General features: G+C 41.2%; 1 protein-coding gene across 1 annotated transcript in view; it reads right to left on the reverse strand.

Annotated features, from left to right (window-relative positions):
* ankrd13b (ankyrin repeat domain 13B) overlaps positions 1 to 18,429 on the reverse strand; it is a 456,195-nt gene that overhangs the window by 74,454 nt on the left and 363,312 nt on the right. Inside the window, exons 6-7 of the mRNA XM_059971419.1 lie at positions 9,012 to 9,201; positions 1,684 to 1,750 (exon numbers count right to left, since the gene is read on the reverse strand). Of these exons, the coding sequence (XP_059827402.1) occupies positions 1,684 to 1,750; positions 9,012 to 9,201 (257 nt within the window). The remainder of the gene's footprint in view (positions 1 to 1,683; positions 1,751 to 9,011; positions 9,202 to 18,429) is intronic.

Raw genomic sequence — 18,429 nt, forward strand, 5'->3', positions numbered from 1 at the left:
TTGCCTGCTGTATAATCTCAGAATCTCAGGTTGTATGTAGTGACATGTAGGTACTCTGATAATAAATCTTACTTTGAACTTTGACTTCTCATTACCTGACCCTGACTCCAGACAGCTAAGTTTCAGCCATGTGTATGGGACACTTCTCAGTGATCACGTTTAACAACATGGTTACAAAGGTTTTTACTGAAACACTTAATTATACTAATTCTGTCTTCATTTTATAATTCTGCTAAGAACATCGGCAATGTTTGTTACTTACATGAAAACAACTCGCAAAAAATCTATTTGATATGAAGTACAAATTCCAGAAATAGAACCAATGTTGTCATAGCATTATGGATCAGCACAGCAACAGCCCCCCTTGGCCCATCTAGTCTGTGTTGAACTATTATTCAGTCTAGTCCCATCAATATGCACCTGGACTATAACCCTCCATAACCTCCTTTGTGTTGATTACATCTTTCACAAGTAACTGTAGACATATTATGTCTGATCAACCTTTCCTGATGGTATATTCTCTCAGTTCTGTCATTAACCACATGCATCTATTTTGATCCTATCCCATTGCCTCAGTATGGTTTAACCACCACTGATTCCAAGCCGAGGGATAGCTATTTCATTTTTCGATTAGTGATATAGCGCGGAACAGGCCTAACAAGTCACACCACACAGCAACTCACCTGGTTAACCCTAGCCTCATCACAGGACAATTTACAATGACCAGTTAACCTATTAACCTGTACGTCTTTGCGCCATGAGAGGAAACTGGAGCAGTCGGAGGAAATCCATGTGGTTCCCAGGGAGAACATTCTAACTCCATATAGATGGCGCCAGAATTGAACTCTGAACTCCAGGACGCCCCGAGCTGTAATAGCTATTCTACTGTGGTGCCCACGGTAACATCCAGGTAGCAAGGTGCTAAAAGTGGCACAGCGCTTCACATGACAAGAGCACAAATGAGATATTTTGCATGCAGATGTGATTGATTAACAGCCAGGGATTTTCCATTTGTTAAAGTAATGCTGCATGTGTCTGCCCCTCCTTCACACCACAACTCCTGTGTCAGGTCTGCTGAATCATATACACAGTACTGTGCAAAAGTCTTGGGCACAGTATATATAGCTAGCGTGCCTGAGAATTTTGCACAGTACTGTATTTGTCGATGTGGAGCAGGAAGCGAGTTTGGATATCTGGCAGGAGCAGAGGATGATGGGAATGGCGATGGTGGGGGGGGGGGGGTGCGGCAGAGAAGGAGTAACAGGGGCGGGGTGTGGTGCGGGTGCAGACACACCTAGCCATGAGACACCAGGCAAGGTCATTTGATTCCACACAACTGGCTTAATGATCATTGCAGAATGCCTCTCTGGTGTTCCTGGCTCCCGCCCCTCTCCCTTCCCCTTTTCCCAACCATGAGTCCCCTCTCCTTACCCCCTTCCCACTCTCAGGCCATAATAGAGACCCGCATCAGAATCAGGTTTATCATCACTCACGTACGTCATGAAATATGAAATTTTTGCGGCAGCCGTACAGTGCAATACATAAAATCACTACAGTACTGTGCAGAAGTCTTAGGCACTCTAGCTATATATATATATGTGTGTGTGTGTGTGTGCAAAACTTTTGCACCGTGATATCTAACTGTCTGTATTCTACTGTGCTTAATATTGCAGGTTCAGTTACCTTGGATTCATATCTGTTTATTATTTCAGTCTTCTCACTTCTCCAGCCCAGGATTCCAGATTTATTTCTGAGAAGGGAAATTCAAAGAATGAAGCTGAAGTGACACCTTAATTGACACAGTACAATTACAGAACATTTTTAGAACAGATCTATTATTCAGGGCTGTGGAACATGTCACTTAAGTGATGTTGCCAAAGGCAATTAGCCATTTAAAACTGGAATGACAGAAAATCTCTAAAATATCCTCAAGCAAAGTTTTCTGAAGAAAACATTATTTTTAACCAGTTCTTAATGTTGGTTTACACAGCTTAATTGGTATTTTTGTACCCTCTCTGAACAGCAAACACACACACACACACACACACACACATTTTCTTAACTACATTTGGTTTAATTGAGAAGAATATGTCACTTTGTCAATAACCTGTTACTGGGTTCTCAATAATTTGTACAACTACACATGAAAATTTGTAACCTAATGAAGATGAATTGGCTGAAGGGATCTGCGTTTCTCTGCTCCATTCCCAACAAGCAAGATTTCTCAGTGGCCAACCATTGTAATCCCAATCCCCATTCCCATTCAGACATGTCAGTCCATGGCCTCCTCTACTGCCATGATGAGGCCACTCTCAGGTTTGAGGAGCAATATCTCAAGTTTTGTCTGGTCAGCCTACAACCAGATGGCATGAAGACTGATTTCTCTAATATCCTTTACTTTTTTTCTCATGACCTGTCTTCTTCATCTATTCCCCACTTTGGCTCCCCTTCTCCCTTCTCCTCACCTGCTTATCATCTTCCCCTGGTTCCCTCTCTCCTTCTATTTCTTCCATGGTCCACTGTCTTCTCCTATCGGATTCCTTCTTCTTCAACCCTATCACCTATCACCTCGCAGCTTCTCACTTCAACCACTAGGCTTCACCTAGCACCTTCTTCCTTGTACTCCTCCCCCCGCAATCTTTCCCTCACACCTTCTTATTCTGGTTTCATCCTCCTTCCTTTCCAGTCCTGATGAAGGGTCTTGGCTTGAAATATCGATTATTTTTCATATTTCTTTCCATAGGTGCTGCTGAGTTCCTGCACCATTTTGTGTGTTTTGCTCTGAATTTCCAGAATCTACAGAAATTCTTGTGTTTAGGGATAATGAAGCTACTGGAAGATGGATTGATAGGATACAAGAGTCCGCTTCCAAATGACTGCAAGAATTCTATATTAATTAAATCTTGGTATAGTGGCCTTCTGTCTTAAGGAGAGCATGAAGATGCCTGTTCTTGGAACAGATAAATCACAATTAAAGGTTTAAAGGTTCATTTTATTGTTAACATATGCATGTACAATACAACACTGATATTTGTCTTCTCGAGATGGCCATGAAATACAGAAAAACCGTGGGAGTTGTTGGAAAGAAAAGCCTTCACTCCCACTGGCAGGAAAAAGAAAAAGACACAGAACTCACAAACCCCAAATCCCCATTCCCCTCCATCAGAAAAAAAACAGCAATGATAACAACAAATCCCCAGCCCCTCCTTTGCAAAAAAGAAACAGCGATGATAGCATCAAACACGGTGAAAGTGTTTTCTTAGAAAAGGCCCATTATTGACCTAAATGTATCCAGTATTCGTGTTGACGTTTGTCTAGAATGAATTAAAAGCTCCATTGTCCAACAGAATTAATCTTCATCTTTGTTTCAAATGTTTAAAGGAAGAAACTCGATTCAAATTGAAATATCCTATATATTGTTTATAGACTCCCAGAGGTTTGCAGACAGTTACTTAGACTGCTTGTCGCAAACCATATTGTGTTTACTTTGCATCCGGCACTTCTGTAAAGGAATGTCATTAAGGGAGCTTGATAATTAACCTTCATCATCAGCAGTGTGCTTAAATAATTTATAAATAAATATTCATGTGATAGTGTAATCAAGAATAATTGTGGACTGTAGGCCACTTGCTTAAATTCAGTAACCTCCAGCAATTTGCAATTGCGTAGATCTGGAGGACAGCTACAGACAGCATAACCAGAATCAATGAGAATTAGTGCACGACAGGAAGAGGCCATTCAACCCATCAAGTCCATGCAGTTACTTTGTAAGCATAAAAAAGTAACTATTCCCTGGGCTTTTCTCAAAGTCCTGTAACTTTTTTTTCTCCATTTGAGCACTTAGCTAACTTCCCTTTACTCTACAACTCATGTTCTCAGTATTATTTATTTACTGTCATTAATTTTTTTTTGTATTTGCACAACTTGTCCTCGCTTGCACATTGCTTGCTTGTCAGTCTTTGTGTGGAGTTTTTCATTGATTCTATTATATTTCTTTGTTCCACTGTGAATGTCTGCAAGAAATTGAATCTCAGGATAGTATATGGTGATATATATTATATGTATTTTGATAATGAATTTAACTCCGATTTTTGAAATTTATTGTTGAAGCCGCTTTCAGATACTGACTGCTCATTGGGTGAAAAGTATTCCCTGCATGCCTCTTTTGCTTCTGCCAAATACCACACATGTACAGTATGTTCTTTGGGGCTGGAACAGTGACACTCCTCGGAGCACTGAAACTCCGGTTCAGGCTGACCTTCGATACTGCCTGTGTGGAGTTTGTATGCAGGAGTACGTGCTGAGGGACGCACTCAAACTTGGTGCAGCCACCGCAAGGGCCCGGTGGGGAAGGACCACAGCCTAGGGTTCTTCTCCTGCGGGAGTTGAGGGGTGGGGTGTACACCCCTCAACAAGGGAATATAAATATGGAATAATAGAGTGCTACTTGGGTGGCGAAAAGTGTGAAAACATTAAGACTGTAATGGAAACAGCTGTAAATGATTGAAAGTCATGGAATGGTTTATTGTATATACCTTTGTTTTTGAATAAAGTATATTTTGTTTAATAAAGTATATTTGTTTAATAATTGTTTGTTTAATAAAGTATATTTTGTTTAATATATTTTTTAAAGTTTGTATGTTCTTCCTGGGAGCACATGGTATTCCTCCCAGTGCTACTTTATCCTCCTATGTCCTAAAGATATGAAGTTCCGTAGATTAATTCACCTCTAGAAGTGCCCCTCAGTGTGCAGGTAAGAGGTAGAATCGAGGAGTAGTTGATAAAGTGGAGGGAAAATGAGATTGGTATAGGATTAGTAACAGTGGATGGTTGATGGCCAGAGTGGATTCAATCACTGAAGGGCCTTTTTCTGTGCTGTATCTCTCTTTGACTCTATAATGCTTGCTCTGAATTCACAATCAATGGCATCAACTTGTTTTTATTGACATTATCCTTTCTAATTTTGAATATCTCTATCAACTCGCCTTTCAACCTTCCAATAGCTCTGTCTTCTCCAATCTACTCGTACATTTTAATCCCTTAGAGACGTTCTCTCAAATCCTTTCTGTGCCTCCTCGAAGGTCTTCACATCCATTCTAAGTCACAATACGCAGAATTAGAAACACATTACAAATTCTCTCTGACCATTGTTTCATCAGGGCTTCTTGTTTTGTGTTCTGATGGTTAATTTATAAAGCTCAGGATTCCAAATGTATTATTAACCACTTTCTCAGCTACCCAGTCATTTTCAATGTTTTTGCAAATACCATCCCCTTCCTTCCTCCTCCCAAGCCTTGTTACAGACAGACAGACAGACATTCTTTATTGATCCTGAGGGAAATTGGGTTTCATTACAGCCGCACCAAGAATACTGAAATATAGCAATATAAAACCACAAATAATTAAATAATAATAAGTTAATCATGCCAAGTGGAAATAAGTCCAGAACCAGCCTATTGGCTCAGGGTGTCTGACACTCCGAGGGAGGAGTTGTAAAGTTTGATGGCCGCAGGTAGGAATGACTTCCTATGACGTTCAGTGTTACATCTTGGTGGAATGAGTCTCTGGCTGAATGTACTCCTGTGCCTAACCAGTACATTATGGAGTGGATGGGAGTCATTGTCTAAGATGGCATGCAACTTGGACAGCATCCTCTTTTCAGACACCACCGTCAGAGAGTCCCGTTCCACCCCCACAACATCACTGGCCTTACGAATGAGTTTGTTGATTCTGTTGGTGTCTGCTACCCTCAGCCTGCTGCCCCAGCACACAACAGCAAACATGATAGCACAGCAACACCTTTAGAATTTTTCTCTTTATATTACACTCAATGACCTTGTACACTTTATTAGGTACAGGAGGTGTTTATGAGGTATGTACCACTAAGTGTACGCTCGTGGTCTTCTGCTGTTGTAGCCTATCCACTTCAAGGTTCAACATATAGTGTGTTCAGAGATGCTCTTCTACACACCACTGTTGTAAAACATGGTTACTTGAGTTACCATCACCTTCCTGTTAGCTTGATCCAGTTTGGCCATTCATCTCTGACCGCTCTCATTAAAAAGGCATTTTTGCCCACAGAACTGCTACTCACTGGATGTTGTCTCTCTTTTGCACCCTTTTCTGTAAACTCTGCAGACTGCTATACATGAAAATCCCAGGAAATCAGCAGTTTCTGAGATACCCAAACCACACCATCTGTCACCAATAATTATTCCATGGTCAAAGCCACTTAGCCATTTCTTCCCCATTCTGACATTTAGTCTGAACAACAACTGAATCTCTTGACCATGTCTGCATGCTTTTATTCATTGAGTTGTTGCCACATGTTTGGCTGATTAGATATCTGCATTAATGAGCAGATGTACAGGTGTAACTAATGTAGTGGCCACTGACCATATATAGTTTTTATATTACATTGAGATCTGAACACTCAGTGTGAACTGGATGGAGCCTTGGATCTTTATGTTCATCTTAGCTCAATACATTCACTCACTTCATCTTGGATGTTACTATTTAGCTCTTGAATAAATGGTTTGAGTCTACTTCTAATTAGGAAATTAATGGAAGCTCTTCCTTTAACTTTTTCCCTTGCAATCATTTCAGTTTTCACACTTGCATCTTTAAAATGCTGACTTTTCCTGTGAACCAATCTTCCCTGAACAAAATTAACTAATTTTCAAAAGTAATATACATGATAAAGATTCGCCAATCATATCAGAAGTCTGACTGGCCAATGAGAGATCAAGTAACATTACGTAACCCAATGTACGCAGCAGTGCCAATATATTATGAGCACATGTCAGCTTTTACAAATATTATGTGCACTTGAAAAATAAGCCTTCAATTATTTCTGGAAGATTTAAGTAGCTGGCAACTACTGTAATTTGCTGGTAAGTATCTTTAAATGAGTTTTCGGGAAATCGAAGAAAAAGCAACAGCTGAAAATATCTACTTAGTGAGAAATCGAATTTAGCATCCTGCCTTGTGACTAAAATGGATAGCTGATTAAGATAACAGTGTTTTAGCAATGGCAACAGTAAATATACAGGACTGTAATTACAATAAACTACCAGTGAAATTAGTGTGATAATTAAGGCTATTCTGCAGAACTGGAAAAGGCATGAGATAATGACAATCAATTTGTACAAGAAAGGGTAGAAGTGTTTCCTTTAGAAAGGACAGGCTGCAAACTGAGCATCCTGTGCCTTTTAACCTGAGGTTGTAAGAAGGGACATGGCCATTTACTTACAATAGAATAACAGTGATTTACAGGAGTCATATACTACATTACTCCACAAATCCTGGCAATGAGATGTAATGCTTTAAACACTGTACATCAGTTAATTAATTTAGTGAACCATTAGCACTGTAAAGATATAAAGTAGATTACAGACGCTCATGGCAACACAACTAAAGAGTAATGCCTGAGAGGATTGGGTTCACTTAGCTTATGGTGAAGCTTTCTGTTTAGTGTATAGTCTAACAGGGGCAGAATGGGGAGAGAAAGGAGTTTCAATGATTAGAGTAAAATCAGAAAAGAATCGCCTCAGGAGAGAATAAAGATAATTGGGAAATTTGGATCATTTCTGGAAAAATAGTTAAAATCCACATTGGGTCACAACTCATTTGGACTAACTTTGGTTGGTAACCATTTGGGTTAAGTCTGTGTCAATCTTCTAATGTGCTTCTAATGGCCAAGTGGAAAGCTAATGAAGAAATTCATCCTTAAGTATCAGGATGTATTTGGTGATAGATGAATAAATTTCTATATCATGAATTGTTGGGGCTCTGCTCAAACACTAAAGAACAAACTGCTGGAGGAAGACAGCGTCTGTGGGAATGCTTCACGTCAAGTCCCAACATCAGTCTTGCACCCCTATTCAGTCGCCCTACCACCTACCAACCCCTATCTCACTATCCACTCCTCTTTATTGTCTACTTGTTATCATCTGTCTGCACGCTCTGTCCTGAAATGTCCCCGCTCCCTTTTCTCTTACAGGTGCTACTTGACCTGCTGAGCTCCTACAGTAATTTGTTTTTCACTCTAGGTCCTAGAATTCTCCAGTATCTCCTAACTAAATATAAACCCCTAGTCACTTTAGATCTCCAGTGGCACCCAACTAAATATAAAATCCCTTCATGTACTTCCATGGGGTTGCCTCCTATATTTCATTTGATTCTTTGTGGTGGCAGAAGGTAAGGAATATCATGCTTTCTAATTTTTTATCACATTTCTGCCCCATAATAATAAGAATATGTACTGTAGTTTTGACATTGAAACAATCAAAATATGTCCAAATTGTGACGTTCTTAAATGGAGTTTGTTTCAGATGCTGGATTAAAATAGGGCCAATGTGAATGATCCACCTGCAGAATTTGATACAAATCTTAGATATTGGCTGTGAATATTCCGTATTTCTAATGACACAGAAGACAATTTAGCCCATTGATTCTATGCTAGCTCTCAGGGCAAGCATCTTACCTCGTCACCCAATAACCCGCCTATAACTTTTTCTTTCTGACGAACTCGTTGATTCCCCTTCGATTCTCCTGCTGTTCATCTACACACCAGGGACAATTTATTTACAGGGACAACGTGACCAACCAACTCTCACGTAGGAGGAAACGGCGGCAGCCAGGGAAACACATGCTGTGTGAGAGCATGCAAGATTAGCACAGACAGCACCCGTGGTCAGGATCAAACATGGCCTCTGAAGCTATGTGAAAGCAGAGCTAATTCCTGTGTCATTCTAACTCTATATTGAGATTTCTGCTCAGAATATATATTGAAGGATTTCAATTTCAAATGCAGAGTTGGTAATATCCTTGGCAATCCATGAAGTCTACTTTTCTCATCAAGTGAGCACCTTTGCTGGTATCTCTTTGTGTGTCTCAGTGCCATATTCTGTTTGAATACAGCTCATAAAGAACCCTGGGACTTTTTTAACCATATTAAAGGTGCTATATAAATACAATTTAGCTTTCACATAAAATAGGCCAACTCTTACCTTTCAAATGAGATGTTCTTGGTATCTAATTGGGTGGTGACGATGGGGGTGGTGAGACGGCTTGCCACTTGCTCTTCTGAGGGCTGCACAGCAGCCAACAGCATGTCATGGTCAAAGTTCGCCAGCGACAGAGTCTCTGAGTAAACCATTTGTCGGTCGTGGTCGATCTCCATCACAACTGCGCAGTTGTCTGAAAAAAGCAGAAATCATCAGATTGTGCCATTTTCTTCATTCAGATAACGCAGGCAAGAAGATTAAAACCTTAAAACCCATAAGCTTAAGAGAAAAAAGAACTGGTTTGTGAATTGGTATCATTGGTGCCCATGTGATTAATCTTTACCGAAAGTAAGAATCACACCTGTAGCTTTCTCAACAATCCACAGTCTTCAGACCAACATATGCAGTATTTAAATGATGGAAAACACTATTTAATGTGATGACTGGATTCATCAGACTGCGTGGAGGAAACCACCAGCTGATTCAATGGGCAGGGAAGCATTTCCTGCAAGCGTTGTGGATTGTGAAGAACGTGGCAAGACACATAGATTCACCCTGGTCGCCCGCTGTATCCTGACCTATCTCCAGTTGTCTCGACTCTCATCTTGCCTCTGAATCCATGTAGACTAGGAAGAGAGAGTGAGGTTGACAAACTGCACGACTCTCCCTCACTTTAATCAAACTCACTTACAAGTCACAACCAAGAATGCCAGTGGCTCTCATCCCTTGCGACGGACATGCACAAATATTTGACATAAATCTCTCACCGCACCTTCCAAAGTGGTAGCTGGCTAACTTTTGGTAGAACTGAAGCCACAGAGGGTTGTGAGTTTGAATCCAGAGTGGTAAGGCTCAGGAAACACTGCAGTGTCTGAATTTCCAGGATTTTCAAGGAACCTTAAACCCCTTTAGATGATGTAAAAGATTCCATGACCAAGAGTTTGGAATTTCTGGTATCCTGGATAATACTTATCAGTCAGACAACACTTAAAATCAATGAAGGAATATAGTCACATTGCTATTTAGGGAGCCATCCTGTGAGATTATTATATTACGCTTAAAGGAATGAATTTATACTGGAGATAGGGAGGACTACAGAGTTGAACCTACGGCTTGAACAGCCATGAGCTTATTAAAAGGGGTCAGTCTCAAGAAGCCAAGTAGCCTACAATCAGCTCCTCGTCTGCAAACACAAGGAAGGTTATCACCAAACTCTCCAACAAACCTCCACATCTGTACTGTCAATATAGTCTGACTGGTTGCGACATGGTTTGGCAGGACAAAGTACAGGGACGTAAGAAGCTGCAGAGTACTCAATTCCATCCAATACATCATGGGCAGATCCTCCCCACCATTAAAAGTGCCTGAAGTTCCACACCACAAGGTTCAAGAACAGCTTTGGTATGTCACCAAAGACAGGCAAATTTCTACATTTGTCTCTTTCTGACTGCATTCTAACTGATTACATCACTGCCTGGTATGGAGCTGCAAATTGGAGGGTCGTAAACTCAGCCAGCTTCATCTTGGGCATGAGCCTTCCCACAATCAAGGGCATCTTCAAAAAGCAATGCCCTCTTTTGTTATTGCTGTTTTGTGCAATTTTGATCGGGGCAGGCTAGCACAGCAGACAGCAGATAGCAAGAGACACGGTTCTGGATAAAATTGAATATGCCTGGACTCTTTCGTTGTCTTTGTAATTTACTGTTTTGTATTCTGCATTTTTCACTTGCTTTTTTTTGCTGTTCACATGATTTGTTCTTTTTTTTTCCCAGATTGGGAGCTTGACATATTTCTTCAAACTGGTTCAATGGTCTTCTTTGTTTTGTGGCTGTGCGTGGAAAGACAAATCTCAGGGCTGTATACTGCATCCATACTTTTAATCTTTGTACTTTTAATCTCTGAGTTGGGGAGGAGTTAATAGGAATGTGGGGAGAAAAATCTTCTACTAGTCGAATGGTCAAAAAAGGACCCCATGAGCTGTCTGGCATTGATTTGTGCGCAGCGAGTCCTGATGAAGGCTCTTGGCCTAAACATTAGCTGTTTATTCCTCTCCATAGATGCTGCCTGTTCTGCTGAGTTCCTCCAACATTAGGAGTGTTTGTGTTTATCATTTTCCCGTATGTCCTTCTCTAAGCCACTGGAAGATATGTGTAGAATGCCAAGTACTGTTTCCATACTAAAGCTTTGGCACTCAGTTCATTGGTCATTGTTCTAGATATTTTAAACCAAAAGCAAATGATCACAGATGCCAGAAATCTGACATGAAATAGAAAAGCATTTTGTCCCGAGCAGGACCAAATCTAGCTGACAGCCAATAATCAACTGCCAACTATTTCTCATTGTACCCTGCTTTGTCACCAGCAGGATGACAGGCCAATGAATTGGACAGGGAATTTCCAACCCTGTGAGAAAAATGGGTGTCAAAGGACACAATAGCTTGTCTTGGACAAGGCTTCGGGTAAGGGGCCAAGAGGCCTACTTGGCCCTCAGATTTCCTTCTGCTTCTGCTGTACCCAGGGTAGCGAGTATGCTGGGTCATCACATTAATCGGACCTCTGCATCTATGAAAGGTGAGTGTGAGGACCACCATACAGTGTTCATAGACACTGAGCTGAAACTAACAACGTTCCCCCCAGGACATTCCTGATCTGTCATTCTCTTTCATCTTGCATCAATTATCAAAGTTGCATTTTTTTGTCAAAGTTCAGTTTATTATCAGAGTGTATACATGTCACCACATACAACCCCGAGATTGTTTTCTTGCGGGCATAATTAGCGAAACTATAGATCAGTATCTGTAAGCAGGATCAATCGACAACAAACTGTGCAAATGCAGATATAAATAAACAGCAATAAATAATGAGCATGAAAGAACAAGATAAATAGTCCTTAAAGTGAGACCAGTGGTTGTGGGAACACCAGAATCAGAATGAGTGTAGCTATTTCTTTTTGTTCAAGAGCCTGATGGTTGAGGGGTAGCAACTGTTCTTGAACCTGGTGGTGCAAATCCTGAGGCACTTGTACCTTCTACTTGATGGCAGCAACGAGAAAAGAGCATGGCCTGGGTGGTGAGGATTTTTAATACTGGATGCTGCTTTTCTACAATAATGTTTCATGCAGATTTGCTCAGTGGTTGGGAGGGTTTTGCCCATGATTTACTGGGCCGAATCCACTACCTTTTGTAGGATTTTCCACTCAGAGGCATTGGTGTTCCCATGCCAGGCCGCACGCTTTCCACCACACATCTATAGAAGATTGCCAAGGTTTTTGATGACATGCTGAACCTCTGCAGACTCCTGAGGAAGTAGAGGTGCTGTCATGCTATCTTCACAACCATTTTTATATGATGGTTCCAGGACAGGTCCTCTGAGACAATAACACCCAGGAATTTAAAGTTACTGATCCTCTCCACCTCTGATCATCTGATGATCAATGTCCATTCCTAAATAGACATTGATCCCATGAACACTACCTCCAACCTGAAGGCATGAAAGTCAATTTCTCCCTCTCCCTCCTCTCTTCTTCTATTCCCAGCTCTGGCAGCTGACCTCTTCTCACCTGCCCATCACCTCCCCCTGGGTCCTACCCTCCTTCCCTTTGTCCTGTGATCTGCTCTCCTCTCTTATCAGATTCCTTCCTCTCCAGCCTTTTATCTTTCCTACCTCCCTGGCTTCACCTATCACCATCGAGCCGTCCTTTTCCCTCCCCCACCTTTTTATTCTGGAGTCTTCCCCCATCCTTTCCAGTCCTGAAGCAGGGTCTTGGCCTGAAAAATCAACCGTTTATTCAATTTCCTTACGTGCTGCCTGACCTGCTGAGTTTCTCCATCGTTTTGTGTGTGTTGCTTTGGATTTCCAGCTTCTACAGACTTTATCATGTTTGTTAGTCTCCTGTTCCCCTCTCGTTGCTAACAGATGATGCTTGCTAGTCTAAGCAGCTTCCAGAGAGCTTTCTCAATGAAATGAAATGATTGTTTTTATTTAAAAGAAGGTCAAAGCAAGTAAATAATTTAAGAAAGTCCAATTCTTGATGATGCAAAGGTTTATCTGCCAGCTTACCTTGGATCTAAAACTATACCTAACCATGACTTTAATGGCCAGGTTGTTAATCATGTCAGCTCCTTATCAACCAAACAAATCCTTCAGTGTGTGCATACACGTTGAAGAAAATCCAATACACAAAACGCATTACAGCATGGGTGAGTAAATTCAATTACTCTAAGCCAAGGTTTCAATGAAAGTGACTAAAAGTTAATAGCATTCGGCATTCCTCAAGGATCGTTCCTTCATTGCTCTGTCCACATAATCAATTACTGAATAATCAGCGACTCCAGTAATAAAATATGTCGACAAATTGATTTGCCACTTTGGGAGCTTAGACACTGCAGTCCCATTAACGGGCTCTATTGGCTGATCATCAAACAATTCAGAGTGGTTCAATGAATTCCGCTGAGTACAAACTTTTTGGCAGATTAAAAGTAGGAAAAAAGGTTCCGCCAGAAGAGATGTATTCCAACAATTCTTAACAGACATTGGGCCTCAGTTGCATGAGCTAAACATATAATGCAGTGGCAACTGAGCATTGGACCCTGCCTCCAAAATTCGGATCCTTCATAGGGCTTTATTTTGGAAGTACCTGCATTACTATATTGCTCTTTTAATACATTTCAACAAAGAGGAAATGTCTACTCCTATACTATCACCTGACGCAGCCATCGAAAACAGAAAAAATTCAAAGACTAAAATTGCTGTCATTGCAAATGTTTAGGAGATTAAAAGAACTTGTTGTGGACATGTGTTAAAAATATCTGTGGATACGTCGACAAGGGTTTGGGCAGCTGCCGTTCTGTGGCAATTGAACATCATGCAATTGAATGCCAGCCATATTGCCTGCACAGGGAGTTTACCAGCCACACACCCTGAGCACTAATGCCAAGAATGCACTAGGAGAGTTTTGCGATTTCATCATTTCTCTACAAAACAAGCATCCGGACAGTCTCTTCATAACACCAGGAGACTTCAATCATGCAATTTATTGTGTTTTCTTTTGTTCTTTTTTTTATTGTGTTTGTAGTGGCCAATTCTAACCAAACCCCCACAGATTCATTATACTGGTATGACATGCCTTCAGTCCCAATAACGATTGTACCAAAAGTTGAAGATGTGTACTCGATCCTTCATTAGCAATCAGCAAACATACAATCTTGAAGCAATGAAACTTAAGCATACTTAAACATAACGCAGCAAAATTGAGCATAATTGTGCAGTCAACAAAAGGTATGACATCCCTCGGCTCCAAGCTGCAAAACTGCCCTGAACAAAGTACAAATGCGTAACTTATTCCCTTCTATTTTTACCATGGCCCAACTGTTGTGACTGTTTACCATAATAAATAAAATGAACATGCAGCACAAAATACAATACAAATAGGGAACAGATGCATGGCTCCTACAGTGCTATTTGTGCTTAATGTGTTCTTGCAATGGACCCAGAGTAACAATCACATTGTTCCACTTTACACTCTTGTACTGGAGAATAACAATAAACAATCTTTAACCTTGAATGCTTCCAGCTTTGACAAATGGTGCTGAAACATGTTATGGTTAAAACGCAACAACAAATTGCAGGCAGCATCTATTCAAGAGGAAATGATCCACTGTTATTCTTCCAGATTTCATCAGTTGTTTTGTTCCATTGTTTAAGGCAAGTACCATCATCAATTGAGTATTGGGTAGCTTCACATGAAATGTTGCAACATGCAAGACAAGATGCTCTTATTAGATAAATGATGTTGCAGCAGCAGACTGGAGACTCATAACATTCACCTATTTTGAGTTAATTTTTGGAAGAAATGAGCAAGGGATACTCATTTGCTTCTGAGTCAAAGGGTTTTATATTCAAGTGGTGTGATCTCTCAAGTTGAGTATGATGTTCTCCCAAAGGAGTATTCCTCAATGGTGAAGACTTGTCTGTGACTTTATTTAACGTGGGGAGACTGCTGCATGGGCACCCACCACAAGGCCCATGACAGATCAAGGTCAGGGTCTATAGTGGCATCCAGGAAGACTGGGGATCTTCCCCGCTGCAGCCTTCCTCTGTCTTCACTGCTGTTGTGATGTGTCATCTTCTTCCGCCAGTTCCACCGTGGCGGTCTTGGTTGGATCGCTGTTTGTCAGGAACCTCCTCCTTAACCTTACCACCACAGATGACCATACTCTAGCTGCCGCTGAGTGATTTAAATCTGGCACAATTTGTAAATTTCTTTTTGAGTGGGGGCGGTGAGCTTTGATGTTCACAGTTCACTAATCTGTTTTTCTGAGTGGTAGGGATGTTGATGCTCTTGTTGCCATTATGAATTAAACTTGGGGTGATTTGCACATTTTATTTGTGCGGGGTGAGGGGTTTGAACAACTTCCAAGGTCTACTTTGTTTTATGGCTATCCGGAGCAGACGAATCTCAGAGTTGTATACTGCATACATACTTTGATGATAAATGAACCTTTGAACACTTGAACCAGGAATAAACTCCAAATGGCATCCCTCGTGCCTTCTCAGGAAACTCAGTCGCCTCTCTTCCATGACAAGGCGACGATCCTCAGAGAAGTTTAGATTCAGGTCCCACAATGGTGACTGAGCAAAAATATCTCGGATGACTTTTAGTGCTGGGCACTGAAGGACATGATATCGTGATGTCATCTTGTCTTTAAATGTATTGTTCAGCTAAGAAAAAAGATCCATGAGACTCCTTTGATAGAAAGCAAGTCAGTTATTCCCAAGGCCTTGACCAAAGTTTGTTCCCCTACTACCATGATTAAACCCATCCTCCTGGAAATTACTACCATGCAGTTTGTGAGGAATCGTACCTCAGGGATAGTTGCTAGTTCTTATGTATCACTTGGATGAGAATGTAGGTAAACTGATTATCAGGCTGGTTGACGACAAAACAAAATGGTGGAGCAGTGGATAGCGAAGAAAGTCGTGAAAGCATACAAAGGGACAACACGTTGGCAAGCTGGGCAGAGGGATTTAATCCAGACGAATGTGAGTTAATACATTTAGGCATGTTAAGTATTAATAGGGCATATGGTGGTAATAGAAGGTACCTCAAGAGTGTTGATATACAGAGGGACCTTGAGGCGCAGGTTCATAGACCCCTGAAAATGGCAACACAGGAGGAGAAGGTAGTGAAGAATGCATTTAGAAAGATTGCCTTTATGGCATGAGGCATTGAGTAGAAGAGTTATGATGTCATACTGCAGTTCTGCAGATCATTGGTCAGGTCACACTTGGAAAATTGTGCACACTTCAGATCGCCATACTGCAGGAAGCACGTGAGAGCACTGGAAAGGGTGCAAAAGAGATTCACAAGGGTGTTGTCTGAAATGGAGAGAGTGAATAGGCTGTGTTTACTCTCTCTGGGATATAGGTCTCTAATGGGTGACCTGATAGAACTTCATAAAATAATGAGGAACATGCATAGGGTAGACGGAGTCTTCTTCCTATGCTGGGGTAACTAAAACTAGAGGACACAGGCTTAAGTTGAGCAGTGGAAAATACGAAGGTGATGTGAGGAACAAGTTTTTCACACAGACGTTAGTGGTTATATGGAATGAGCGGCCCAAAGAAGTGGTGGAGGCAGATGCAGATACAACTACAGAGTTTGTAAGAGACAATTGGATGCAAATGCAGACATGAAAAGTTTGGGGGTATAATGTGATTCACACTGGTAATTATGTCGGCAAGGAGGAGTTGAGTCCAAAGGCCTGTTTCTATCCTGTGCAATATTTTATGACACAAAATATTCTTGATAGAGATTTAAAAATTACTCCAGAGATTTAAGTAACCAAGCAATTAAGAATATTAAAAGCATTTTACAATAGTAAATTTAATTAAGATACTAATAAATGCTTATAAAAACATTCATGCAAATTAAATATTTAACAGCACTTAAATTTTTCTCCATGATCAGTGACCCCATTCAAATGAGATTTGAATTGTTAATAGTTTCTTTTTCCACAGATGCAGCCTGACCTGGTGAGTCTTTCCAGCATTTCCTGTTCTAATTTCATATTTACAGCATCTGCAATGTCTTTGATTTTCGTGTACAGGTGAAGAACACCCTTGCAATCACATCAGATGCATTATAACAACAAATTACTCGGGATAAAAATCTGCAGAAAATGGGTGTTTACCTCTCCTCTCGTCCGAGCTTACTGGGCTACAGTCTTGACTAATACTTGTGGTCTCATCTTGCTACAAAGTGGAGTGGGAAGGTAAGCATGAGCTGAGCAGGCCAGTGGCATACTGGTAGAGCTTTTGGGTTGCTTCTCCAGATCAAGACTGTCCTCCGGTTCTTTGTGTGCTGATCTTGCATGGTCTCTCTGTGGCTATAAGGTTTTCCTCAAGAAAATTTCCTCCAAATTCCCAACGGCGTGGGAATTGGTATAGATGAAAGGTGACCTTTATTTGTCATGTGTATATGGAAACATCAAAACATGCTCTGAGGTGCTTGCGGCAACTCAAATCAACGAAGATTGCGCTAGGCATCCGGCAAGCGTCGCCACCCTTCCGGCTCCAACATAGCATGCCCACAACTCACCAGCCTTAACCGCAGGTCTTTGGAATGTGGGCTGAAACTGGAGTACCCACAGGAGACCCACACGGTCACAGGGAGAACATACAAACTCTTTGCAGACGGTGGAAGGAATCGAGCACTGATCGCTGTAAAGTGATGTGCTAAACCATAGGCTGCCAAGCCACCCAACGGCTGCTGTGCTGCCCTCATCTACTGGGCCATCTATGGACTACCATACCGCCCATGGCAGGGTAATTGGCCCTCGTTACCCATCACATTCAGTAACTCATAGAATCTCAGGGGTTGTGGGGAGAGTAAAATTGCAAATAGTGGAGGGTCTGTATAACGCAGATTTGGGAGGTCAAAATGCCTGTTTCTGTGCTTTATCATGTGGTATATTCTTCCAATGCATCATCATTATCATTACGTGCCAAGTTGTCTGCTACGGACGATCATGGTCTTTGACCGTGATTGCTCTTCGCAAATTCCCAGCGGATGTTCACCGCAAATCAACTTGAGATTGTTGCATCTTACGCTTTGGCTACTGATCCAACGAAAAATGAGCAGGGAGCTAAACAGAACTGAGTAAACTCAACAAATCCCAATGAGGGAGCTTGCCTGATTGTCATGACAGCTTTGTTCTGTATTGTTCTGTTTCCTATTTTAGTTAACACACAGTCATTCCTAGGAAAGACTGAATGTTTTCCCTTGACACAATATTATGAGTTTACTAAGAGATGCGCAACAGAAGCACATTACATTGCTGACAGTTGCCCTTTCAGACAATGAGGATACCTTCTCACTGGTCCGTTCCTTTTCTGTTCTTATTTATGCTTGCTGGCAGATT

Source organism: Hypanus sabinus, chromosome 6 (genome assembly GCF_030144855.1).
Source record: "Hypanus sabinus isolate sHypSab1 chromosome 6, sHypSab1.hap1, whole genome shotgun sequence".
NCBI classification, from domain to species: Eukaryota; Metazoa; Chordata; class Chondrichthyes; order Myliobatiformes; family Dasyatidae; genus Hypanus; species Hypanus sabinus.